At 40.5% G+C, this 26,515-nt stretch overlaps 1 protein-coding gene across 1 annotated transcript in view; it reads left to right on the plus strand.

Moving 5' to 3' along the window:
• Positions 1–26,515, plus strand: part of LOC149443752 (sodium/nucleoside cotransporter 2-like) — a 92,542-nt gene that overhangs the window by 26,971 nt on the left and 39,056 nt on the right. The window contains exons 2-6 of the mRNA XM_089655273.1: positions 2,682–2,734; positions 5,773–5,858; positions 11,342–11,433; positions 16,798–16,987; positions 22,805–22,946. Coding sequence (XP_089511399.1) covers positions 2,684–2,734; positions 5,773–5,858; positions 11,342–11,433; positions 16,798–16,987; positions 22,805–22,946 — 561 coding nt within the window. The 5' untranslated portion in view covers positions 2,682–2,683. The remainder of the gene's footprint in view (positions 1–2,681; positions 2,735–5,772; positions 5,859–11,341; positions 11,434–16,797; positions 16,988–22,804; positions 22,947–26,515) is intronic.

Consider the following 26,515-nt stretch of genomic DNA (forward strand, 5'->3'; position numbering starts at 1 on the left):
TGCTGAGGTGTCTGTGCCCACACCAGGGACCAAAGGACTGAGACACTGAGAGTTCTCCTGCCGTGTTGGAATCCAAGACTGGAAAGACCTGCTGCCATGTGAGTGTCTACACCAGAGCTGAGAGACTAATCCGCCGGAACTTGACTTCAGAGGCTTGCAGATCAATAAGTTATCTGGACCGGATTTCTGTGTACCAGGAGGTGTGAGCTGACCATCCGAGTTTTATCCCAGCATTGACACAGTTAACATGTCAAAGATACTGAGTGCTAGTATCCTTTAGAGTAAGAGAATAATGAAAATATAAACACAACTCCAATATATCAGAACTGCATAAATCAAACAAAATAATTTTATAAGTGAGTGAACAAACAATGAACAACTGCCCCAAACCAATATATAAAGATAGCAGGATATGAGAAGCATAGTCAGTGTTAGAGCCAGGGTTATACATGGGAGATAAAGCAGAAGGAGCAGGGAGGAGGCCAGGACAGGGATAGGGTAAACGGGAGAAGGACCAAGCAGGAATTTAAGGGATCAGGCTGCAGGGTCAGGACCAGGATTGAGATGCAGAATCAGAATGCAGGGACACAGATCAGAGGCATATTGACAAACACCAAGGCAAAGAGGAGTAGCACAGGTAAAGCTTAAATACTATATATATATATATAGTGCAGCACTGTGATATATTTTTAAAATTAATAAAATAGTTCATAAAGTCTTTGTCACAATAATAACAAATATGTGCAGGCCTTCTCCTCATTAGGTGACTGGAATCAGATAGTAAAAATGCGCACTCACCGACCGCACATTTTAAATGCGCCTGTGTGTAATATTATCCAGAAGACCAGCCAGTCATGCAGCTCCAGAAAACACATGGATCCCCCTCTTAAGCGCTGACATCAACCTTGGGTGTAGCAATGCCTCCAGATCCAGAGACCCTCTCGCCCCCAATGATAGGTAGACCGGGATCCCCCTTCTGGTTCCAGGTACCCCAAAAATGGAAGGTGTAGATCTGCAACCCTCCAACAGGAGAGTCAAGGAAAAAAAGGGGAACGCCAATAGTGTGGTAGGTACAAAAAACTTTATTGGAGCAACACTCATACAGCCAGGGTCACATGTGCATACATACACTATTAGCCAGTAAGCGGACAGGTAAGTATGAGAACAAAAAAACTTGTACTAACCCGGCAGTGGTAAAGATCAGAGCACTGGACCTCCTTGTGGTCTCAGTGGTCAGGAAGTCACACTTGCTAATGGCTCCTCCTGCTTAAATACTCTTTATGCAATGAGCATCAGGGGATGATGAGCTTCTGATTGCTGAGAGACACCTACTGGTGGACCTACTGGTGCAGCCTATATTTCTGGGAGCCACCCAGAGGTGAACCCATTCCTGACAACATGGCAACAGAGACTGCTCTTTGTTTAGCAGTCCACTGCACACTCTTGAAGGTACAGATACATGTGCACCACTTCCAGAAGGGCCCCAACAAAAGTTGGCCAACACTGATAATTAGGCACCAGTACTTTATAGGCACCTCCAGTGGTACCCCTTTTGTCAGGAATGCATAGAACCACACATTATTGGGGCTGTATGCATGGTGTGAACATAAGGACATTCTTGGTTCAGTTCATGCCAATACTTTAATCGTGTTTTCACCAGTTATAATTTGGTTACAGCATCTATAAACCTGTCTGTTTATGTGTTCATTGGTTTATGCATTAACTGCATTAATTTGACCTACAACCAGTTGCTTGGCCTACTTTCTGTGTACTGTCATAGAGTTGTAGCATACTAATGACAAATATTTCAGTGGGAACTGAGTCATGGCAAAATAGAGAACCCATCATTACCATTAGCTTCTGCAGGGGGCTCCTGCAAATGCTACACACCTAAGCTGCTTTTGCCTATGCACAAGCCTGTGCAGTTGGTGCTTTGAGGTCTTCTTTCCTCTTGAAGCAGTAAACTTCCACTTTAGCTTCTTCTGTTTCAGCACCGGTCCTTATCAGTGAGGATCCCTGTAATCAGGATGATAGCAACGATCACTGTAGATGGGACTTTAGTGATCTGGAAGATCTCTTAGATAGTTTGGGGGAAGCAGAACAGCAGAGTGCAGTTTTATGCAATTGTGATATCTTTTCATCTGTCTATGATTTGGCCACCAGGAAGTAAAGTGACTTTGTTTGCTAAAAGCAATAAAGTCATTTGTTTTGAATAGACTCCTCTGTTTTTAAAGAGAAGAGTATTTGTCAAACTCTCTATTATAGCTTTCATTTTAGCTATACATATGCACTGTTTATTTGCTCTACATTATTGCATTTTTGCACACAGAGTAGAGTTCAGGGACCCGCCCCGGCATTTACCTACATGTCATATTGGGACTTAGCAGCTGTGTCCATGTAGCCGCCTGTCCCAATAGAAAACAAGGGGACACTAGCATAGGGATGTATGCAACACCTGTGCATCCCTGTGCTGGGAAAAAATGGCCCTGCATGGGGCACAAAGCTAATACCCCCTGGGTGAACTGGGCCTAATAGTAAACTCTTGTAGGTAGCACATTACTCATCTTTTTTAATTATTTTTCATTGTTACACTGTTATTGTTCATTTTGTAAAATCCACACAGAGAATTTTAAAGTAACCAATATGAATGTTGTTAAATCATGCTTTTTTATCCTGAACAGAGATGGAAATGTCACAAAATCCAGGGATTCAAAATGAGGCTTTTAATGATGAGGTAAGGTAATGTGCATTGTACTTGTAGGCTTACTGTATATTCATGTTTTGCAAAACATTGAAAGTCATGTGTATAGTCTTGGAACTAATTCTCTTCAAAGAGTATATAGTATGGTAAAAAAAAAAAAAAAAGTTTCCTAGAAGGAACATGTAATTTAATAAACATGCACCTTTACAACTTTCTTTTCTTTTAGTCAGGTCAAAATTTCTAAGGGATTTAGGCCACTTTTTCTGTAATATTCAACATGTTACACAAGTCCATGTATCCACATGGCTGGTGTAAAATACATTTTATCATTGTATGTAATTAAATGTTAATTATTTAACAGTAACTCGTATTCTTTAGTGCTAAGTGCAGTAGCCCATAGGAACCTATAAGCATCCATCTTGTACTGACCTGATTTCAAAGGATAGGCCAATGTTTCCTAATTATTCTTTCTGCCAAACCAAAGTTCCCCTCTATTTTTACTTTATCCTTAAGTAACTTCCTCCAATTCATAGATTTAACCTGTTGTTTGGTGCCTCCCAGATCCCACTTAGAAGCTTAGAAAGGCCAATAAGGAGGCATAAACTAGCCTGCTTACTACAAAAGGGTGGGGGTGGGGGGCACAGAGCAGCCATAGTGTCAATGTTTAGAATATGCTGTAGGGAAAGGAAAAGGAAAGCTGATGAACTACACAGGGAAAGAATAGGATCAGTTAAAAAAGGTTGCTTTAATTCTGATTGCTGGCTCTTTGGGCAATCAACCCCTTTGCTGCTTTTTTCATATTATTGGGGGCTTATTTGTCTTCAATTTATTTGAGGTTAATTTGAGGTTACTTTTAGCTACTGTTCCTTCAATTGCAATTTTTATTACTGCAAGGCTTCCCTTTAAAAATAAATGGGGCTTTTGTTTTAAGATGAGGGAGTACTTTGGAATTTTACTGTATTTTGGGGGGTATATTGTTCATTCTTTTATGATGATGGGGGCTTTATTTTAGGTAAAACCGTTTTTTTTTTTGCACCTAGGCTTCCCTTAAAAAAGATGGGCTTTTATTTCAGGGGGTGATATTTTTGGTTTCCATTTATTCTGTTGGTATATTAGGGTTTATTGTATATTGATAGGGTCTTTTTTAGATTAAACTGCTTTATTTTCTGCAAGACTTTCCTTTGAAAAAAAAGTTTTTTGTTTTAGGGCTGGGTTTTCATTTGGTGACCAGCTTTTAAATATGGGATAGTCAGGCCGGCTGGGGGAGTCGGGTGGAAGATGGGAGTGCTGAGGAGACTGTTGGTGGTCGGGGAGGGGTCCTGTATGTCTAGGGGGGCTGGCCTCCAGGCTGGGCTCAGGCTGGCTCAGAAGCATCCATTCAGCACTATGGCATGAACAGGATCCAGACCTGGGAGCAGTGGGAGCAAGGAGGACAGAGTGCGTGCATCAGCATTTCCAGGGATTCACAAGGGGAGATACTGCCACATGTAGCAAGCTTTCTTTATCCTTGTCCTGGAAGATCTTCAGAGCAGCCAAGAGGGCTGGTAGTGTCTGCAGGCTGTGGAGTTGAGAGCAGTTCAACAGGGTGGAGGAAACATCTCTGCATGTAGTTGACAAGTTGAGCTGATTTTTTTCAAAGTGGCTGCAAGTTCTTCACCCGTAAGGGAATGTTGCTATTGATCTGCAAAGACTAACATCTTTCAAGCAAAAGAACAGTCCAGTATCTGTTTCTATAAATACTGCAGGAAGGAAGCTGTTCCTATGCTTTGATTCAATTAAGTTGGGCATCTCATAGTCCCATTTACCCTATCCAAGTTATTTCCCTTAATAAAATAACAAAAACCAAGTGCAAGGACTGTTCGTTGACTGTGGGTGCAAGTGTGGAAAATGCGTGTTGCCTGGCTGTGCAGAGCTTAGGAGGGCCTAGAAACACAGTAGCCCTCAAGGGGGTAGCGCTACAGTAAATTGGTTTCATTGCTTTTGTGTTATCCTATGAATTGCCTTACTGTGCAACATAGTGTAAATGGTAAATGTCCCCCTGTGTGTGTGTGCATGACAGCCATAGGAACATTAATATTTGAGCCCCTTCATGGGACTGGGACTGATGTCATTGGTTCAGTGCTCTCTGGAAGAAACTGTTCAAAGAACAAACGTGTCAGCACTCTTTAACTGAGTAACATAAATAAATCCTCATCTATTAACATATATAAAGGAAGCAAGGAAGTAAGAGGCACATTAATGATCACCATAGGAAGAGGTACTAAAGAAGAGTGGCAAATAATTAACATTAGTCAAAACTGTCCCTCCCATGATATGCTAGAAAAAAAGAAGCAATGAAAGCTTTTCTTTATAAATATTTTTAGGTAATTAATGAAATACAAAAGTAATTATTGAAAAAAGAATAAATACCATCTATGTCTTTTTATGATTAGATATGGGGTTATGGACTTTGTAAACTTAAATTGCACAAATAGGTGTGTAATTACTCTGCATTTGTTCAGTTTGTATTTACAATGTAATCAACTGGTTTTCTGACCAGTTCATTTGGGTATGTATTTGTATTCTTTATCAAGCATAAATGGTTTTTTGAGAGTTTTGTTCGCATGGAGTTAAATTCTTCCTTCCTTAATATAATACATGCTAATTGTATTTTTATGAAACAAGCTCAAATGTTCATCTCATATTTATGATGATGTAAGAATTATGATTTATGATTTTCTATGAGTTGCTAATAAGACTAAAGACTAAATCATTTGGTTATATCTACAGGTGTTAAATAATTGGTCAATATTTTCTGTGATCTTTTCTGTAATAAAACCAGATTTTCCCTAACCAATGTATGTTGACTGTATATTTAAAGGCAAGATTATCAAAACAAAAACATTTATATTAATTGATAGCTATAGGTGAACCAGTTAGGAAATGTCTACTTCATAAACTTAAATGTGCAGCGTGCGTCTGATTTTTTCTTTTATACAGTATACAGTATATGCTATAATATAATTGTCAAGATATGTTCTGTGTCAGCTGTGGTGTCAATGAATCATGCCTTTCTAAATGTATTTTTTAAGGAGCAAGAGAGTCAAACACCAAATAATTTTTATGATGACATAGGTATCAGCAAATCAAGCAATGTAAACCAGAGAAATTTTTTAAGGTGAGTGAAATTGGCAAAGTTGAGCTTTATATATAAATATACAACGTTTGTGCATGACAAAGCAACACAGGCATTATAAGCATCCCAAATCCTCATCAACCCTTTGAGAAACTTAGAGGTGAAATTTGGCTGTCTCATTCAGACTATGACCAAGCATGCTGATTAGAATTGTGGCATAGAACTATAGACAGTTGATCTCAAATGTAGGATCTCACAGGTAAATTGACTATTGTTTAGGACTTTTCCAGGAAAAAAATTATAAGCACTGTTAATAAGTTCTGAAGGGGCAAGTCCCCCCCCCCCCCCATTTCTTCATTGCTTTGGATATCATCGACACAGAACAAATATGCAACCAGTGAAGTAAAAACTCCTGGCCTGCATGCTTTTTCTGGGTCTATCATTAAACTAAACTTGCACGTTGTCCGAAACACTGTAATGCCCTTGCTCAAACAGCACATACTTACCTTCTTTCCTTTATTTGTCTGCCAATCTGTTCAGCAGCCAAGAGCAAAGATATGGTACTTCTAGGCACTGGCTGACAAAGTCAGCAAGGGTCACCTAGGCAGAAATTAGATTTGAATTGCCCAATTATTGCTGTCATAATGGCAACCAACATATATATTATAACCATTGAATTGTGAGATAAAATAATATAATTTAGTACACCAATCCACACCAAAATTATATTTATGTTTGTAATCTGTTAGTTTTTTAGGGAAAAACTATCATTAGATGATAAAATAGCAAAGTAAAAATAATCATCTTGACCCTAACGCCCCAATGGGGTCTGCCTGTCCATTTTTCAGTTGGACCTGTTCGGACCACCTATTGTTCTCTTTGGGGAAGTGGATGTAAACGGCCATGTGTCTTTTTACACCCACTTGCATCAGATCCAATCCAGTCCGCCAAAAACATACAGATGGGGATATGTTCCCCCTCTGTCTAGTGGATTGGATCGGATGACAGTCTTGTCTATTTACATCTGGCCACCCCATGGAGAACAGCAGGCTGTGTCCACTCTGCAGAGTGGGCATGGATCTGTCATCGGCTTGCTCAGCGGGGATCAGTGGACAGATCCCCCGCTGTGCAGGCGGTTCAGCTTGACGGAGTCCACCCCACGTGAAAGAGGCCAAATATGTTACTGTCACTTAGCAATACTACATTGCACTGTAGCGGCACATTATATCACATGTGATATTAATCCTTCAGTTAAGCACCCAAAGCAGCTGATTAATCAATTACAAAGTATGCAGCTTCTTTTTGTTTAGCGCTTTAAACTGCAGTTACAACCGCTGCCCCAGGTTTCCTGTTTCATGTACAATAACAGAAACAAACAAACCTACAGCCTACAATGGCAAGGCACTCTCCTATTCCCACCTCATCCTTTTTCTCCAAGCTAACAAAAATATCTGGAGTTTGCATTGTCCACGCCTAAAGTGACACTAAATACACTATATTGCCAAAAGTATTGGGACACCCCTCCAAATCATTGGATTCAGGTGATCCAATCGCCTCCATGGCCACAGGTGTATAACATCAAGCATCTAGACATGCAGACTGCTTCTACAAACATTTGTGTAAGAATGGGTTGCTCTCAGGAGCTCAGTTCTTTCAAACATGGTACCGTGATGGGTTGCCACCTGTGCAGTATGTGCATCCATGAAATTTCCCTGATACTAAATATTTCACAATCAACTGTTAGTGGTATTCTAACAAAGTGGAAGCAACTGGGAACAACAACAACTCAGTCACAAAGTGGTAGGCCATGTAAAATGACAGAGTGGGGTCAGCGCATGTTGAAGCACAGAGTGCGCAGAAGTTGCCAACTGTCTGCAGAGTCAATAGCTAAAGACCTCCAAACTTCATGTGGTCTGCAGATTAGCACAACAACCATGCATAGAGAGCTTTTTGGAATGGGTTTCCATGGCCGAGCAGCTGCATCCAAGCTTTACATCACCAAGTGCAATGCAAAGCATCGGATGCAGTGGTGTAAAGCACGCCACAACTGGACTCTAGAGCAGTGGAGACATGCTCTCTGGAGTGATGAATCCCGCTTCTCTGTCCGGCAATCCAATGGAAGTGTCTGGGTCTGGCGGTTGCCATGAGAATGGTACTTGCCTGACTGCATTGTGCGAAGTGTAAAGTTTGGTGGAGGGGGGATTATGGTGTGGGGTTGTTTTTCCAGGGGTTGCGCTTGGCCTCTTAATTCCAGTGAAGGAAACTCTTAAGGCGTCTGCATACCAAGACATTTTGGACAATTTCATGCTCCCAACTTTGTGGAAACATTTTGGAATGGCCCCTTCCTGTTTCAACATGACAATATGTATTCTGCAACATGTCTTTGGTAAAAAAAAGAATCCCAATAAGTACATATTGATTTGTTTAACAGTTATAGTGTCTACAAACTATAGTATATACAGTATACCTGAATTTTTTTTTTTTATACTAATAACGGTTGTGATCAGCAACTTATAGTGGGACTGTAATTGTGCGGTGGGCAATCTGACACTCTGATTATGATTAAGCACGAGATCATGTGAAACGCGTTAACAGCTCCTTTATTCATGTCCTGGTGTTTTGTGTGTCCTATGGATCAATAAATATACACTATATTCATCAATCCTCCAGTGTGTGGCTGACCCTTCTTCCTGTGGCAATCTGACACTAACTGACACTCGGTGGTAGGTAGACTAACTGACTGACACTGATATCACCAGTGATACTAATACAGTGATCAGTGATAATACTATACACTATCAACGTACTACTAACACTGGCTGGGAAGGGGTTAACATCTCAGGGTAATCAAGGGGATAAGTGTGTGCCTAACAACTGTTAATGTGTGTTGCTTTTTACTAAAAATATGTTTGATCCTTGTAGCTACTTTGCAGCAAGAAGAAGCATAAAGATCATTCCCTCAGCGCAGAGCCCTGTGTGTTTGCCAACACAGGGCTCTGGGCTGTGATTGCACACAACCGATCAGCAGGTCTCAGCCATGAATCATTGGCTAAAACCGGCTGACAAAATCCTGCTTTGTCCAGTCACAGAGGGAGTCGGCTGAGGGGGGTGGATGGCGCGTGTGCCCTGAACCTGAAAGAAGGTGCCGACGTATAGGTACATGACAGTGCCTATACACATTTGCCTGCCCACAGTAAATTTACTGCAGGCAAATCGGCAAATGGTTAAAAGGAGGACATTGCACTGTATCCACAACTTCACATGCAGCTTTAAGTCATTCCCCACACATAGTATTTAAAGGATTTGTATATTTTCAATGTTGCCCTCTAAGCTGCAATTAAAGGCCTTCTGCTGAATGGTAAAATATAAAATCAACTTTTTTTTTTTGCATTCGTACATGTCCCCACGTCAGAGCCCAGCTATAGATGTCATTTCAGTAACTAAGGCTTGCAAATTGACTATGAAAAAGGCTGTAAAATAACAGATTCAGCTGCTATAGACTTCTGTGGCGTTTGGTGCTATGTTTGGGTTTAGCAGTTTTTTCCTGGGTCTTCAGAAGCTCCTGTGAACCCAACAATGCCTGGTTCACTCATTCCTACTCTTTATCAGGGCTGTCAAACTGGCAGCCCTCCAGCTGCTTCAAAACTACAAGTCCCATCATACCTCTACCTTTTGCAATTCATGCTTGTAATTGTCAATCTTGCAATGCCTCATGGGACTTGTAGTTTGGCAACAGCTGGAGGGCCGCCAGTTTGACACCTGTGGGCTAGATGATCAAAAAGTAAAAATAAAGGCCTTTTGGGGTTTGAGTCCTTTAGAGTATCATATTGATCCTTAGGCCCTATGTGCACAGGCATCAATATATGTGCATTTAGATGTCTTTAGAGCCAATTTCTAAATGCATCTGGAAGCATATTATGTTTTGCAATGATGGAATTCATATCTTGACATTCAGATGCATCTATTTGCATTCAATCTGTGTTTACAAAATACAATTTCACAAGAAGTGTCTGCATTCTGGGACCTTTTAGCCAGTTTTTTTACACCTAGATGCATGTAAAAACAAGCAGAAGAAATAAATCTGGCAAGTATTAAGTTTGTTTATTCCTTGCAGATCGATTTCTCCTACTAAAGGTAGGTGGTCTGTGTGCATAAGGCTCTGTGTGGACTAAGCCCTGGTTCACATCAGTGTGACTTGTCATGTGACTCGAAATTTGCATCCCATTACTGGCAATGGCCCATTCTAATCAGTGTGACTCAAGTCACAGCAACTTTAAAAAAGGTTCCTGCACTGTTTTTGTGCGACTTCATTGTGACTTGCATTGGCATCTGTGAGCCGTTTGCCCACTGCCCTATAGTAGACATTCTGCTACAGGGTGGCAGGGCTGCGTAAATTCACGTATATATACATGACTTTGTATTTCCAGGTAGGGGGCGAACGCGAGCCCTACCCGAGCTGCCGTTGGCGGCTTAAGCTGTCGATCAGTGATTCCCCGCTGGCACCTGGAGATCGCTGAGTATCACTGACGGGGGAGAGGTCTGTATGTAACAATACAAATCTCTCCCCTGTCAGCTCCAGCACACAGCTTTGTATTGCTCTGCATAGCAGAGCAATAAAAAGCAATGTACTTACACTGTAAAACCCACACACAGCAAAACACACACAGTTAACCCTTTGATAGCCCTAGATGTTAACCCCTTCCTGCCCAGTGTCATTAGTACAGTGTCAGTGCTTTTTATCAGCATTGATCACAGTATTAGTGTCACTGGGGATGTCAGTGACAGTTAGTCAGTTCCCCCCAGTGTCAGAATGCCCATTGCAGTCCTGTTATAAGTCGCTGATCGCCGTCATTACTAGTATAAAACCAAAAAAATTCCAGTATATATACCGCCATTTGTAGATGCTATAACTTTCATGTTAACCAATTAATTTACATGTATTGAGATTTGTTTTTAGCAAAAACATGTCGCAGAATACATTTTGACCTAAATTTATGACAAAATTAGATTTTTTAAATTTTTTTACTGGACATGTTTAATAGAAAAAAGTCAAAAATATTGTTTTTTTTTCTCAAAATTGTCGGTCTTTTTTTGTTTATAGCACAAAAAATAAAAATGCAGAGACAATCAAATACAACCAAAAGAAAGCTCCATTTGTAGGAAAAAAAAGGACATAAATTTTATTTGGGTGCAGTGTTGCATGACCGTGCAATTGTCAGTTAAAATAATGCAATGCCTGGTCAGGAAGGGGAGTATATTTAGAGGGCAAGTGGTTAATGAAGTCACACTGAGTGTCAGCAAGCAATAAAGTCACACAGATTAGTCAGCTGTCAAAGTTGCGTGACTTTAAATCCGCATTGAGGTGTACTGGGGCTAAATCTGTATGAAAATTTCCCGGTGGAGTAGTTAAACACAGTAAATTCAATATGTTTTTTCAGTCTAAGCTTATTTTTATATTAATTTTTTTCCCTTAAATTATAGTTACTGTTTGAAAGTCTAACATTGTTATTTTGATCCTTTTGTAGCAAAATAGCTGAGCCATATGACAGAGCTGCAGAATATGCCAAGAATCATTCCCGTATTATAAAATACATTATAATTGCCATCCTCTGTGCAGGTAACCATTGCCTACAAACATCTCTTGAAAGTCTTCCTTCTTGGATAATCAAGCCATAGTTACTGGCCTATTTACGGTGTATCCATTCCTCTTCAGCATCTGAAAACAAACACATTTTCAAATCTTTGCAAACCTTAGGCCAGTGGTGTCAAACTGGCGGCCCTCCAGCTATTGTGAAACTACAAGTCCCATCATGCCTCTGCCTTTGGGAGTCATTTTTGTAACTGTCAATCTTGCAATGCCTCATGGGGCTTGTAGTTTAGCAACAGCTGGAGGGCTGCCAGTTTGACACCCGTGCCCTAGGCTTTCCAGTACATATTCTTCTGAGCATTTTAGTGTAGCACTTATTGTTTGCTTTTTGACCTCCTTCCTTTAATTTAGTTGTTTCCCATACCCCTTTCCATTGTCATAGTGGTTGATTTACTAAAGACAAGAACTGTACAGTTATCAGGTGCAGTTGCACTCTGCAAGGGCATTTTCTCTAGAGCTTAGTAAACAAAGGGAAGCTCTGCTGACTTCTATCATCCAATCATATGTAAACAAAACTAAAGTTTTTTGTATTCTCCTTGCACATGATTGGATATTCTTTGCAATGTGAAGCTTCACATCATTCACTAAGCTCTGGAGTAAATGTCCTTGCAGAGTACAACTGCACTTGCAAAGTGCACAGTCTATTAGCCTTTAGTAGATCAATCCCATAGTATATTGCAATGACAAGTGCTAACATGTTGGAAACAGCTGTATGCAGGTTTAATACTTTCATAAGCTGTATTGTGCTATAAAGATACAGTTCTGGGGTGAATGCCAAAGCGTTTAATAACATCAGTTATGTAGTTGTCCATAAAAAGTAAATTTTATGAAAAACTGGAGTGGAACAGATGAGATTTAAATATGTTTAGTTAAAAATACATCAATACAGTATTTTTATTTTGTGGCATTTTTTTGTTCTCTTCACCATAACCTGCCAGTGGTATGACTTTTGTTTTGATCAGAACTACTTCTCACCTCTTACAAGTCTATGGGAATTCAAAAGGAGCTTGAAGCATTTTAAATATGAAATGCAAAAATGCAATTGTCGGTGAATTTTAAATTATTTCGGATGTGTTTCAAACCGATGTCAAGAGCAAGCTTTATTTATACATTCACACAAGCCCAAAGTTCAGCGACACATGCATTAATTCAGGGTCGTGGATAAGGAGGTACCACCAGTCCACCTGTAGGGGGCCCAGGCCATCAGAGGGGCCCAGGCAGCTGGGTGAATTGGATGTGGGCAGGGGAGGTGATTGGCATGGTGGGGAAACAATTACTGGAACTGGTCCCCTGAATGGCTCTCGCTGCAGCATCTGAAAGCTGGATTCTTCTCCTCTCCCTCCCACTGGTTTTCAGCTGCAGCATAGAGAGCCATACAAGGAATCAGTTCCAGGAATTGCCCCTCTCCACCACCCCTAATGCCGATCACCCTCCCTGTGCACATCTGATTCACCCTGTTGCCTGGGCCCCCACTGTGCCGGCTTCCCTTCTCTCCTTCCCACCGGCAGCTGCAAGCACACAATACGATCCTTCACAATGGAGAGTAGGGGAAGGATTCATTAATTATATTCTATTAACCGGCCCCTTCTTTTCTTGAATAAACACAATTATCAGTACTGATCACTCACTGTGTTCATTCATAACTGCAACATAGTAAACTGTGTTTTTTTTTAAGGGGGCCCTGTCAGGTTGGCTGTATGGTACCCCATGGTTTCTAACTGCAGCTCTGCACTAATTGTCTTGTTTTAGAAAAGAGATAAGAGATTCGAGAACTAGAAATTTTAGTTGCTGCATGAAGGATAAATCATATTTATCTGTTGCTTTCGATTGCTAATATAAGGGTAGGTTTTATATGCATTGGCTACAGGGCCCCACCATTGCTATAGGCCTAGATGCTAACTGGGGGGCATACAGTCTGAATACATGATTTGCCCAGACATTTGCCAAGGTTTTATTTGGAGTTTAATCACCTCCATCACATTGCTATGAAAGAAAACAGTCATTAAAAAAACCCAAAAACAAACAAAAAAAATGGGACTTGATGGATGTGTTAGTGGTAACTGGTAGTGAAAGAAATATGTAAGATGCCATTGCTGGCTACTCCTTGTAAATATTCTGTGGCTCTATATGCAAATCCCTCAGCATCTCTAAAATATGGGGGTTTAAGCTCTAACCCTTTCATTAGTTTCAACAGGGTTGTCCCTTATCCTCAATCCTCTTTGCCTAAGATCCTCTTCTTGATTCTTGATCTTGAGTTTGCAGATACCCAGCAAAAAAATCATGTTATTTGCTGATGATACCTTATTGAATATTCTCACTCCACACATTACTTTGCCAGATCTTTGTAATACTCTATTAGACGTTGCTATAATTTCAGGATTTAAAGTCAACAAAGCAGAATCCACAGCTTTAAATATCACTCTAAATTCCTGATTATGCCTCCAAATCACTTGGTCCCCATTAGAGATGGGAAGGCTCGAGAAGAAAAAAAAATTACAAATTGGGAAAAAGAGTTTTTTTCCATTATTTTTCAAAGTCATTTTTTGTTTTTTTTTTCAGAAAAAATGAAAAAAAAACCAGAAGTGTGGAATATGTTCTTTTACAATGATAAATAATATCCATGACATGGTAATCAAACTATATAACATGAAGACCTTAATGAAACCTTTCTGAGACTTTATGTAAAGTGTTATATTATTGCAAGTTCTCTCAGCCAAAGACAATCAAACCAGGAGTACAGTTCAAGTAACACTGTACTTCTCAATGCAGTTCTCAGACAAGAGAAATATGCAGTTCTGCCACTAGAGGCACTGCAGAGGAAAGGCTCCAGTTTAGTTTGCATGCAGACTCCATATTGCACCTCCTACAGTTGGGTGATTGTTGGGATACAGTAGATAATAGTTTTTGTCCTCTCAGGTCTTAATTGACATGTACGAGGGTAAATTTGTCTGACAAATTAGTTTATCTTTATAACCTTTAAATTATTCCTATTAATGTTCTCCACCATCACAGCATAATGTTTATCTATAGTCTGGTCAGTAAATAGTTTTTTCTTTTCCTCCTCCCAGTAAAATGGTGAGACCGAAATCTAGAGTTTCAAAACATTTCCACAGTGCAATTTCTTCTGAGAGCAAAGCTGCAATTTGCAAATATTTGAGAAGAAATAGTCTTTTCCAAATGCTACAAGGATGACAAAACACATCCTGTCATGCCAAAAGTGCCCCAACAACACTAAAAAAGTAATTTAAGTAAGTGCAAGTAGCTTTTCCCTCCAGAGTTCTCACTCCAGAAACACAGAAACACTTTCTGCTGCTCCTGGATCATCACAAAGTGGTCCTTCACCAGCAGCATCTTCAAGTAAAGAAGTGTTGCAAACCACGGCCTCCCAAAAATACACAATCCCTGAAAATCAGGAAAACATTGATCAAGCTCTTGCAAGAGCAATATATGCTTGTGGATCATCATTGTCAATAACTAAAAATGCATATTGGCAGGAAGGTTATACATTATTATGAGGAAAAGGGGGTGGTTACCTGTTCTCATGAATAGTTAAAATGTTTTAACATACACAGTCCTTGTTATTCCATTTGTATAAAAAATACAATTTTAAAAAGCAAGTTTGATTCATTTACTGAATAAGCTGTTCTTTTATTTAAAGCATAATACTTTTATATACACTGCATTTCACCTTCCCAGTGTAACAAAATGACTTTCAATTTGTATAACTACTCCTCACTTTTTCAATGTTTTAAAAATTTCATTTTTTTCTGGAAAAAAACAGGGAAAAAACTTTTTTTTTCCACGGCTTAAAAATTTCTGGAAATTTTACATCTCTAGTCCCCATCCTTATCTTACTTAGGCATCAATATCACCTTGCTGTATAAAGTGAACTACCCAGCCCTTCCTGGTCAGAGGAAAAGAGGGGGTGTGGGGTGGTCTGAGGAGAGGGGAGATATAGGGGGGCTCTGAGGAAAAGAGGGGGGTGTGGGGGCATCTGAGGAGGAGAAGGGAGGTGTGGAGAGATCCGAGGAGGAGAGGGGAGTGTGGGGTGGTCTGAGGAAAAGAGGGGAGTGTGGGGTGGTCTGAGGAGGAGAGGGTGTGTTGGGGGGGGTCTGAGGAGGAGAGGGGAGGTCTAAGGCTTACTTGCCCTCCCCTTCCCGTTGTACTCACAGTTAACATGCTGGAAGTGTCTTCTTCTCATCTCTAGTCATGTGACATGTCACATGACAAGGGGAGAGCCAATGAGAAGAGCAGTGTGCCCTCACTACTCAGCAGAGCAGTGTTGTCCTGAGTTTCTAGTCTCAGTACAGGCTCTTCATATCCACCTACAGGCTGGATAGAGGAAAACACCAGAATCATCTCCCGAGCAGATGCCAGTGTAGTGGCAAGATGAGGGAATTACTCTGTCAGTGAGGAGCGGCACAAGCAGCTAAGTCGCCAGTACACCCCCCTTAACACTCTGCCCAGGACAGGATCCTGCTCAGCCCCTCCCGACCCTGATCACATCTAAGAAATTGTAAGCTGCATTATAATAAATGTTTGCTTTTGGGTTTAATACCACTTTAAATCCTAGGCCAATGTAAGCCGATGGTGACCTAACAGGACTAAACAGGTTTCCTGCCTCCTTTCTATTCCAGAATCCTCTGGAGTTGCCCTTGTATGCAGGGACTAGAGTTGTGTTTTCCGTACATTGTTTCATCAATAGAAACACACAGCCCAATCTCTCCCCCCCCTTCTCCAAGCCAACAGACTGGCTCAAGATTGCACTGTCCATTGTTAACTGTTTCCTGTAAAGACTGGAAGTGTAAGGAAGCAGCACTGAGAGAGCAGGAACTCTAACAGTTGTAAACTGTCTCTTTTTAACATCCCTAATACATGAATTTCTTGCTTATCCTTTCCTGCACCCCCCCCCCCGGCGGCCCTTTAACTGGGTCTTAATGGCAGTAGGTGGGGCAGAATTCCCACTCATGTGATTATTTTGATTGGCTGTCACATTGGTCACATGATCGGGAGCCCATTCTGGTGGTTACTAGTCACAAACAGAGACCAGTAGCTCACAGCACAGAAACCTCAGCCAGCATGGACACTATGGATGTTAAGGTCTACCCTCCTTGCTGCCATTCATATGTGTTATATGTTTTCAAGAGGTCTAAATACACCATGGGAGTGCAGGTCTCTTTTCCAGCAAGTTGTTTGAAAAAGTAGCGCAGTTCATATATAAATCTTTCTTGAAAGAACCTTATAAAATGCATTGTGCAGTATTTTCTTATTATTAAATTAATGTATTTTCTTATTGCTTGCTTGTTTTCTCATTCACTCTTCTTTGTTTACCAGGTTATGCGGCCTATTTCATTGCAGCTTGTGTGCTGAACTTTAATCGTGCTGTGGCACTGGTGGTTATAACATGCGTTGTTCTTTTCTTTCTCGCTTATGATCTTGTGGTGAAGTTATATGGCAACATAATCAAAAATTTTCTAAAACCACTTGGAAGATTCTTCGGAAAATACAAAAAATGGATTAAGTGGTAAGTTGCAAAGAGGGGGAAGAATCCTGCTTGATGAAACCTAAAGAGTGCAAACTTCCATTTATCACACTTGCGGACTGAACTTCTTCTCATACAGTTCATAAATATCAACACAGAACTTGTATATATTGATGTCCAGTCGCAGCTCATTCTCCCACTCCTGGGTATTCAGATAACAAATATAGTACTCAAATAGCCATGCTTTGTATTACAAATACCCATCTGATTCAGCACTCACCAGAAACGTTAGACCTGTATTGATGTAGGTATTTAAACCTGCCGCCTCTTATTCACTGGTTCTCCAGGTAATCACTAGTAGCAATTGTAATTGCCCCATGCTGCTGTTCCTCCTCCTAGCTCTTTGGCCACCTTCGAGCTTCATATCAGATAAACAGGATTACAGCATCAAAAATCCTTATTACATAATGTCTTAGCATAACACATACAGTATATGTATAACATCAATAATAAACATAATTTTATTAAAATCATTCAATATGCATTATACATAAAATCACATGTATTAAAAATATGATTAAAAAACAAATACATCCTCTTACATACATTCAAGAATTAACAAGGCCCAACTGTGCTTAGCCTCCAACATCAGATGGTACCCACATTTATTTCCCAAACCTATCTGTTTTCTCAATAAACAATTCAATTCTTTATCTATATTCATCCCACTGGTTTCAGTATATTTCAGTTATGATTCCAGAACGTTTCTCTTCTTGGACTTTCCTCTCTATTTACATTTCTGTTTTTTCCATTTAGAGATTTTTCTCCCCTTAGGGTCAGCATTCTTAAATTTTTTGCAATACAGAACACTATGGGTTTTTTTCTTTGTTTCAATATAGTAGATGAGCTCAGTTCGATCTCTCAATCTACGGGTAGTGCAGCCAATGTAAAAGTGTCCGCAAGGGCACTCTAAAACATATATCACATATCTGCCGTCACAAGTGTAGCCACTCTTTCATATGCAGGAGTGACGCCTAAATTTATTCTGCATAGCTATAACCAGCCAGTGCTACGTGTAGTTTTCTTTCGCTCAATTACCCTTAAGTGCAGTCTGACTGTCAATTCTCCCTTCTGCCATTAGGTGTCACCGGCACTTCTGGCCCAATTATTTACAAACCCACAATTTCAGGCCAGGATTCCCCTTGAGAATTGAATATCAGCTCTCTGCATACCCCAGGATGGTATAGGATGGGGGAGTGTAGAGGGGCAACACAAGTAATAAATTGGTGAACGTTTATTTCTTTTCTAGTTTTGAAATCTGCTATTGAGGTCTTTCTTCTATTTTTTGCCCACTAACATTGGCCATATCTTAACAAAACCTTGTATATCCTTAATAGTACCCTTAGGTTAATAGGTTGTTCAATATCCCCAAGAGAAATAGGATCTCTCAAATTAGAGGCCTTTATATAGGTTAACACTGGGGAAATCAAGTATACATGTACCTAAATAGGGTATCTCCCTAATACAGTCCAGTGTTTCTGAAAAACCTTTATTTGTTTATGCTGTGCAGCGCTTACCCCCATGGGAGTCACTGTAGTAATTTCAACCCGCAGCCAGGCACATGGTAGTTTCACAGCCAGGTGCACACAAACTTTTGCTCATTGTCTCCAACAATCAGTCTAGGAATTTTGTTTTTGTAGTTTTATTACTGGAGAACTTAGATAGGGATGGGGAATTTAGAAGGATACTCCAGGAATATAACTAATTACAGTTGAGGACAGGACTTCCTTAAGCAGCAGCCTTCAGCAAAGTTCCAATGTTAGGAAGAAGTTAAAATGACAGTGCTCTTCATGGCACCAGAGGGGGAGCAAAGCACACAGAGTCACACAAGATCCAACAGTGTCTGTACTCACAAGGCCCAAAGACAGAATGGTAGCCTTGAAAGCCTCTTTCCAATCTTCCAAGTCATACCCTCCAGTGATACCAGACAGATCTTTGGTAGACAGCTCCCCTTTGTCAGTTTACTGAAGAACCAGAGTCACTGTCGCTCTCTTACTTTAGGCCCTCAGGTAGCCCACCTGAGGTCGCATGGCAGCAGGTACCTAGGGAGGCAGCATGCCTTCCCCCAAGCTGGTGCACTCCTCTCCAGGAAACACCCAGGCCTCTATGTGCCTAAAGAATAAATAGCCTCTCCCAGCATTCTTCAGGGCTCCACTCCCTGGGATTGGCTGGAATGGCATTAATAGTCATACTGTGTTTTGCACGAGTTCCAACTATACATTCAGAACCTTCCTAGATTACTTGGATACATAGGAAGTCAGAGGCAGAACTTGCAGAACTTGAACACACTGAGAAAGCACTATTTAACAATTTCAGCTATCTGTTAAGCAGAAAGCCAAAGTAGATTTTCCTAACAGTTCTCCTAAGTAGAGGAACCAAATATTATCTACTTATCCTGGCGCCTATCTAGGAGGATGCTACAGTTGTATGCCAGAACAATGTAATAAAGCATATTCCATGTTGAATACGAATAATAGTGTACAGTGAAGTGACATGCAATAGGAGACTATTGTATATTTTAATTTATGTTTTTTAGAGATGTTATATGTGTTAGATTTAAATATTAGGTATGGTGGAGGTCTAATGTAAACATGGACTAGGCATTGAAAGGGTTAATATGAATTGGGCAAAGTAAGGATCAGGGGTGGACTGACAACTCATGGGGTCCCCGGGCAATAGGGGATCATGGGACCCCTGTGTCCTTGCCCAAACTCAAAAAAGCCTATGAAAAAGGTACCAGGGGCATCTCATGGGGCCCCCTACTGACCCCGGGCCCTTGGGCAGTGCCTGAGTTTCCAAATGGTCAGTCCGTCCCTGATAAGGATTATTTTTAAGCTGTTTTAAGGAAGTAGTTCTTTATAAGCTGATGAAGTCCATGGACGGAATATGTCAGGCATGCTACAGCTAGTGTTTGTCATAGTTTTTACTTTGCTTTAAATAAACCAGAGTCAAGCTGAGCATTGATGATTCTTTTTTTGATCAGCCAGTGTGCTGAAAGAAAAAAATTGAACAGATTCTTCCAGCTTGGTGGATAGAGGAATCCTCCCCACTGTGTAGCAAGTGGAACTTGGATATTGCCATGTAAAGTAGAATTAGATGTTTTACTTACCTGTACATCATGCTCAGGATACCTATGCATGACCAAGCAATAAATTACTTCACTATTAGGCACTGTACTCAGTGTGATGTTAGCAATAGTTCTTGGCACAAAAAAAAACTTAGGTGTTACTACAGTTGTGTCCAAAATTATTCAACCCCCACTGAAATTGAGTGTTTTGGCCAGTTTGACATTGCTTTTGATCATTCAGTCATCTTGCTTACATTTACATTAAAGAGGCACTTGTAGGTCAGACAAATATAACATAACAGTTATAATGAAATAACCACAAATGTCTTTTCTGTGCTCACAGCATTATCAGTTTTATTCAACCCCCAAGTGACATTCAATCTTAGTACTTAGTACAGCATCCTTTTACAGTTATAACAGCTTTTAAACGTGAAGCATAGCTTGACACAAGTGTCTTGCAGCGATCTACGGGTATCTTCGCCCATTCTTCATGGGCAAAGGCCTCCAGTTCAGTCACATTCTTAGGCTTGCGCACTGCAACTGCTTTCTTTAAGTCCCACCAGAGGTTCTCAATCGGATTTAAGTCTGGTGACTGCGATGGCCACTCCAAAATGTTCCAGCCTTTCCTCTGCAACCATGCTCTAGTGGACTTGGAGGTATGCTTGGGATCATTGTCCTGTTGAAAGGTCCAACGTCTCCCAAGCCTCAGGTGTGTGACGGACTGCATCACGTTTCCATCCAATATCTCCTGGTACTGAAGAGAATTCATGGTACCTTGCACACGCTGAAGCTTCCCTGTACCTGCAGAAGCAAAACAGCCCCAAAGCATGATTGACCCTCCACCATGCTTCACAGTAGGCAAGGTGTTCTTTTCATCATAGGCCTTGTTCTTCCTCCTCCAAACATAGCGTTGATCCATGGGCCCAAACAGTTCTAATTTTGTTTCATCAGTCCACAGAACACTATCCCACAACTTTTGTGGTTTGTCCACATGGCTTTTGGCATACTGCAGTCGACTCTTCTTATTCTTTGGAGACAGCAAGGGGGTACGCCTGGGAGTTCTGGCACGGAGGCCTTCATTACGCAGTGTGCGTCTTATTGTCTGGGCTGAAACTTCTGTACCCACATCTGACAAATCTTTTCTCAGTTCCTCAGCAGTCACACGGGGACTTCTCTCCACTCTACGCTTCAGGTAGCGCACAGCAGTCGAAGTCAGCATCTTCTTTCTGCCACGACCAGGTAGCGTTTCAACAGTGCCCTTTGCCTTGAATTTGCGAATGATGCTTCCTAAGGTGTCTCTTGGTATGTTTAACATCTTTGCAATCTTCTTATAGCCATTGCCCTTCCTGTGAAGAGAAATCACCTCTTCTCTTGTCTTCCTGGACCATTCTCTTGCCTTCACCATGTTTGTAACCACACCAGTAAATGTCTAGAAGGAGCTGAGTATCACAGTCATTTTAAAGCTGCCTAATTGGTGCTTATTATGCTTGATTGCTGCTCGGTGACATCCACAGGTGTTTTCAATACCTGATGGAAAGCACCTGTATGAACCTCTGTTCTTCAGAGTGGTAGTCTTTAAGGGGTTGAATAATTGTGGCAATGAAGAAACCACATAAGAACCATTTACTACTGTATTACATAAACAATTGATGTCATTTTAGTTGCATTTGGGTAGTTACAACGTCCTTGTAGGATTTGATTCTGAATACAATTCCAAATGTACACTATAGTCCCTAAACCCCTTTACAGCATTGGGGGTTGAATAATTTTGGACACAACTGTAAATCCATGACTCTGCATTCACTATATCTGCTCACCCACAGTACACAGAAGATGGAAATGCAATTATTTTAGTAAATATAAACTGCTAAATACCTTTTCTCATCAGAAGTATAAGCAGTCTTGTGACTATCAATGTCCGGCCAAGCGCTGGTTAAAGTTCGTACAAGGAGTTTTCATTGTCCTCTGACTGTCCATTGAGGCTACATGATCCTTGACCCTCTGTCTGGACAGTGCTGATTGGCCCTGTGATGATCACATGCACCCCCCCCCCTAAAAAAACAACAACAAAACTCTCTAGCAATACACACCAAACTGAGCATGTGTAGAGTGCCTCCTAAGGCTCTGCACTATCAGCAGAGGGATTGGGGACTGTGGAAGAACAGGAAGATCAGAGAAGACAGGATCAAACAGCCTTTTTACACAATGCAGAGGATTACCCCTTATCTTCCACAGTGAGTATAACAAGCATGCTTTACTGCATATACAGACTGATTTTACTATTGTGGTTTAGTAACACTTTATGTTTATGACATTAATGTTTATAGTGAATATAGTGCTATTATCTAACCCTACATATTACATGGGGCTTACTGAGTAAGGGAAGGGAAAGTCAAAGGTGGAAATAGAAGTTATTGTTTGGCCCATGATCAATGGACAGCTTCTTCATGAAATAACAGCTATATGCATCAGGAAGATGAACTAATTTTTGTGAAAAAATCTGAAAAATTAGCTGTTATGGCAATAGGATCCCAAGTGCCAACATGTACAGTACAAAAGATCATTTCAATGATATATCTTCTTAGGAAAATTAAATATATAGCATTTTTAATTAGTCATAATAAATGCATCCTTTGTGTATTTTAAATAAAGAGTATTTAAAAAAAATATACATGTCCAGATAAATTCTCATTACTTTGGTGTCACTTTTAATGTGAAGTTTATTTTTTTAGGGCATTTGCTGCATTGGTTCTTATCGGTCTCATTCTTTGGTTAGCACTGGACACAGCTAAAAAGCCAGCACATCTTATATCATTCGGTGGTGTCTGCATGTTTGTTGTTTTTCTGTTTCTTGTGTCCAAGCACCACCGTGCCGTAAGTGGATTCATTTTTAAATGTTTAAATGCTATAAAAACTAAATCCCTTTATTAAGCTCCTATGTTATAGAACAATACATGAAATGTGAATATAGTTAAATCTGTGCAAGGATTTTTTTTTTCCAAAAGTACATGAAATTTCTGTCCATTTCTGGTATACTGACATTGACTGGGCTTTTTATTGGAGCACCAGCTGGGTTCATAATTTGCCAACAAGGCCTGGTGACTGTGCTTCTGAATACCCGTCATCATCCACACATTTGACTCTGTTTTCTACAATTCAATTTCTCTCCTGCCCTGCTGCATTAATGACACATAAAAAAGAGAGAAGAGAAGTTATGGTGCCACCTGAGAGAAATGTCTGATTTTGCCGTATTATAGTTAGGGTCCTGTAGTAACAAATATATATATATATATACACACACACAGATATAAAACAATGTTTTTAACTAGAGAATGAATTATAGAAATATGCTATTTTTATTACAATTTTGAACCCCTGAAGAAGCAGGGTTTATATAAAATGTTTATGATTTCTGTTGAATATTACATTGTTAGTCTGGCTGAAAAAAGACAAAAGTCCATCCAGTTCAAACATAGAAAAAAAAAGTTATGATTCTATACCCACAGTTGATCCAGGTTGATATTGGTTGATCTATACAAAATTGTAATCTGTAAAAGCCGATGTGCGGTACCTAAGTGTGAATATAATCTCAAAGTGGTACTATATCACATAAATAAATATCAACATGTGATAGCCAAATAGTAAAGAAATAAAGTAAGCAGCAAAAGTAAAATATATAAAAAAAGAAAATAAATTTAAAAAGTCCATTCAGAGTCTAGTAAACAAATCTGTGACTTCCACCGTCTGAATTATCCATCACTGCTTGTGAATGGAAACACTTCCACACCCAACAGATTCCCAGATGCTAATGCAGCCAACAACACATTTGTATCACACAATGACAACTCTACCTGTACAGTCCTCCAGCTCCATTCACACTTGTTGAGTCTCCTTGTAGTAGCAACAAACATCACTAAAGGATTTTGAACCATCTACACCGCCACTGTATAAAAGAGCGCTCACTTCAAGGAGCCGGACACCAAAGGGGTTGTATATAGTATAGTAATTTTATTTTAAAATTGCTTAAAAATCACTTAAATTACAATGAAGATGCATCCAGATTAGAGATGAGCGAATCGAACTTGGCGAAGTGGAATTCGTTTCGAATATTAGGAAAAATTTGATTCGCGCCGAATCCGAAAATTAGCAAACTTCGGATGCACGAATCGAATTTTCCCCGATCGGCCGATTTTCATCCCTTCTACAACCGGCAAAAAGTGTCCCTGCAGAGAGCTCCGCTATTTCTGACAGTTCTCTGACAGTTCCTTCACATTTACAGCGGTTGAAACATTGTATCTATTTGTTTCCATTTAGGATACAGATGTTTTTATTCGGAAACAAATAGATACAATGTTTCAACCGCTGTAAATGTGAAGGAACTGTCAGAGAACTGTCAGAAATAGCGGAGCTCTCTGCAGATACACTTTTTGCTGGAATGGAATTCTTCTTATTTTCATCCTACTTCTTCTTCTTCTTCATCCTCATCCTCATCTTCTTCTTCTTCTTCTTCTTCATCCTCATCCTCTTCTTCTTCTTCTTCATCCTCATCCTCTTCTTCATCCTCATTCTCTTCTTCTTCATCCTCTTCTTCTTCATCCTCATCCTCTTCTTCTTCTTCATCCTCATCCTATTCTTCTTCCTCATCCTCTTCTTCTTATTCTTCTTCATCCTCATCCTCATCCTCTTCTTCTTCTTCTTCATCCTCATCTTCTTCTTCATCCTCATCTTCTTCTTCTTCTTCTTCATCCTCATCCTCTTCTTCTTCTTCTTCTTCTTCTTCTTCTTCCTCATCCTCTTCTTCTTCTTCTTCTTCTTCTTCATCCTCATCCTCATCCTCTTCTTCTTCTTCTTCTTCTTCTTCATCCTCATCTTCTTCTTCTTCTTCTTCTTCTTCTTCTTCATCCTCATCCTCTTCTTCTTCTTCTTCTTCTTCATCCTCATCCTCTTCTTCTTCTTCCTCATCCTCTTCTTCTTCTTCATCCTCATCCTCTTCTTCTTCTTCTTTTTCTTCTTCTTCTTCATCCTCATCCTCTTCTTCTTCTTCTTCTTCATCCTCATCTTCTTCTTCATCCTCATCCTCTTCTTCTTCTTCATCCTCATCCTCTTCTTCTTCTTCCTCATCGTCATCCTCTTCTTCTTCTTCTTCTTCTTCTTCATCCTCATCCTCTTCTTCTTCTTCTTCTTCTTCTTCCTCATCTTCTTCTTCTTCTTTTTCTTCATCCTCATCCTCTTCTTCTTCTTCTTCTTCTTCTTCTTCTTCTTCTTCCTCATCCTCTTCTTCTTCTTCTTCCTCATCCTCTTCTTCTTCTTCTTCTTCTTCTTCTTCTTCATCATCCTCATCCTCTTCTTCTTCTTCTTCTTCTTCTTCATCCTCATCTTCTTCTTCTTCTTCTTCATCCTCTTCTTCTTCTTCATCCTCATCCTCTTCTTCTTCATCCTCATCCTCTTCTTCTTCCTCATCCTCATCCTCTTCTTCTTCTTCTTCATCCTCATCCTCTTCTTCATCCTCATCTTCTTCTTCTTCTTCGTCTTCATCCTCATCCTCTTCTTCTTCATCCTCATCCTCTTCTTCTTCTTCATCCTCATCCTCTTCTTCTTCCTCATCCTCTTCTTCTTCTTCTTCATCCTCATCCTCATCCTCATCTTCTTCTTCTTCTTCTTCATCCTCATCCTCATCCTCCTCTTCTTCTTCTTCCTCTTCATCCTCATCCTCTTCTTCTTCTTCATCCTCATCTTCTTCTTCTTCATCATCCTCATCCTCTTCTTCTTCATCCTCATCCTCTTCTTCTTCCTCATCCTCATCCTCTTCTTCTTCTTCTTCTTCTTCATCCTCATCCTCATCCTCTTCTTCCTCTTCTTCTTCTTCATCCTCATCTTCTTCTTTTTCTTCTTCTTCATCCTCATCCTCTTCTTCTTCTTCATCCTCATCCTCTTCTTCTTCAATTGAAGCTGCTTCTGCTCCGCCACTCTGCCATTGGACTCTTGATAGTCGTCTCCCCACACTGCTGCTGGGGGGACTTTTTAACATAGGCCTCTGTTTGGCCTTCAATTTAAGCTGCTTACGCTTCGCCACTCTGCCATGGGCCCCTGTACCGCCTCCTCATGCTGCTGCCAGGTCCAGAGTCTCTCATGGGTCCCTGTACGGCCTCCCATTGCTGCTGTCTCCATCGCCACACTCTGCCATGTGCCACTTTCAGGTCTCCTCACACTGCTGGTGGGTTCCATTTTGTCATAGGGTGCTGTATGGCCTCCCATTGCTGCTGCCTCCACCGCCACACTGTGGCTCCACACTCTGGTTTTGGCCCTGTGACTGCCCAAATGAGTGAAGTGTGCGGTGATTCTAAGATCGACGGCACTCATCTGCCGTCATCGAATCGAATTTATTCCGCAAATTCGGCGAATCAGCCGAATTGAATTTTTGAATAATTCGCTCATCTCTAATC

This window comes from Staurois parvus, unplaced genomic scaffold (genome assembly GCF_062004578.1).
Source record: "Staurois parvus isolate SC_StPar_1 unplaced genomic scaffold, SC_StPar_1.0 ptg000832l, whole genome shotgun sequence".
NCBI lineage: Eukaryota > Metazoa > Chordata > Amphibia > Anura > Ranidae > Staurois > Staurois parvus.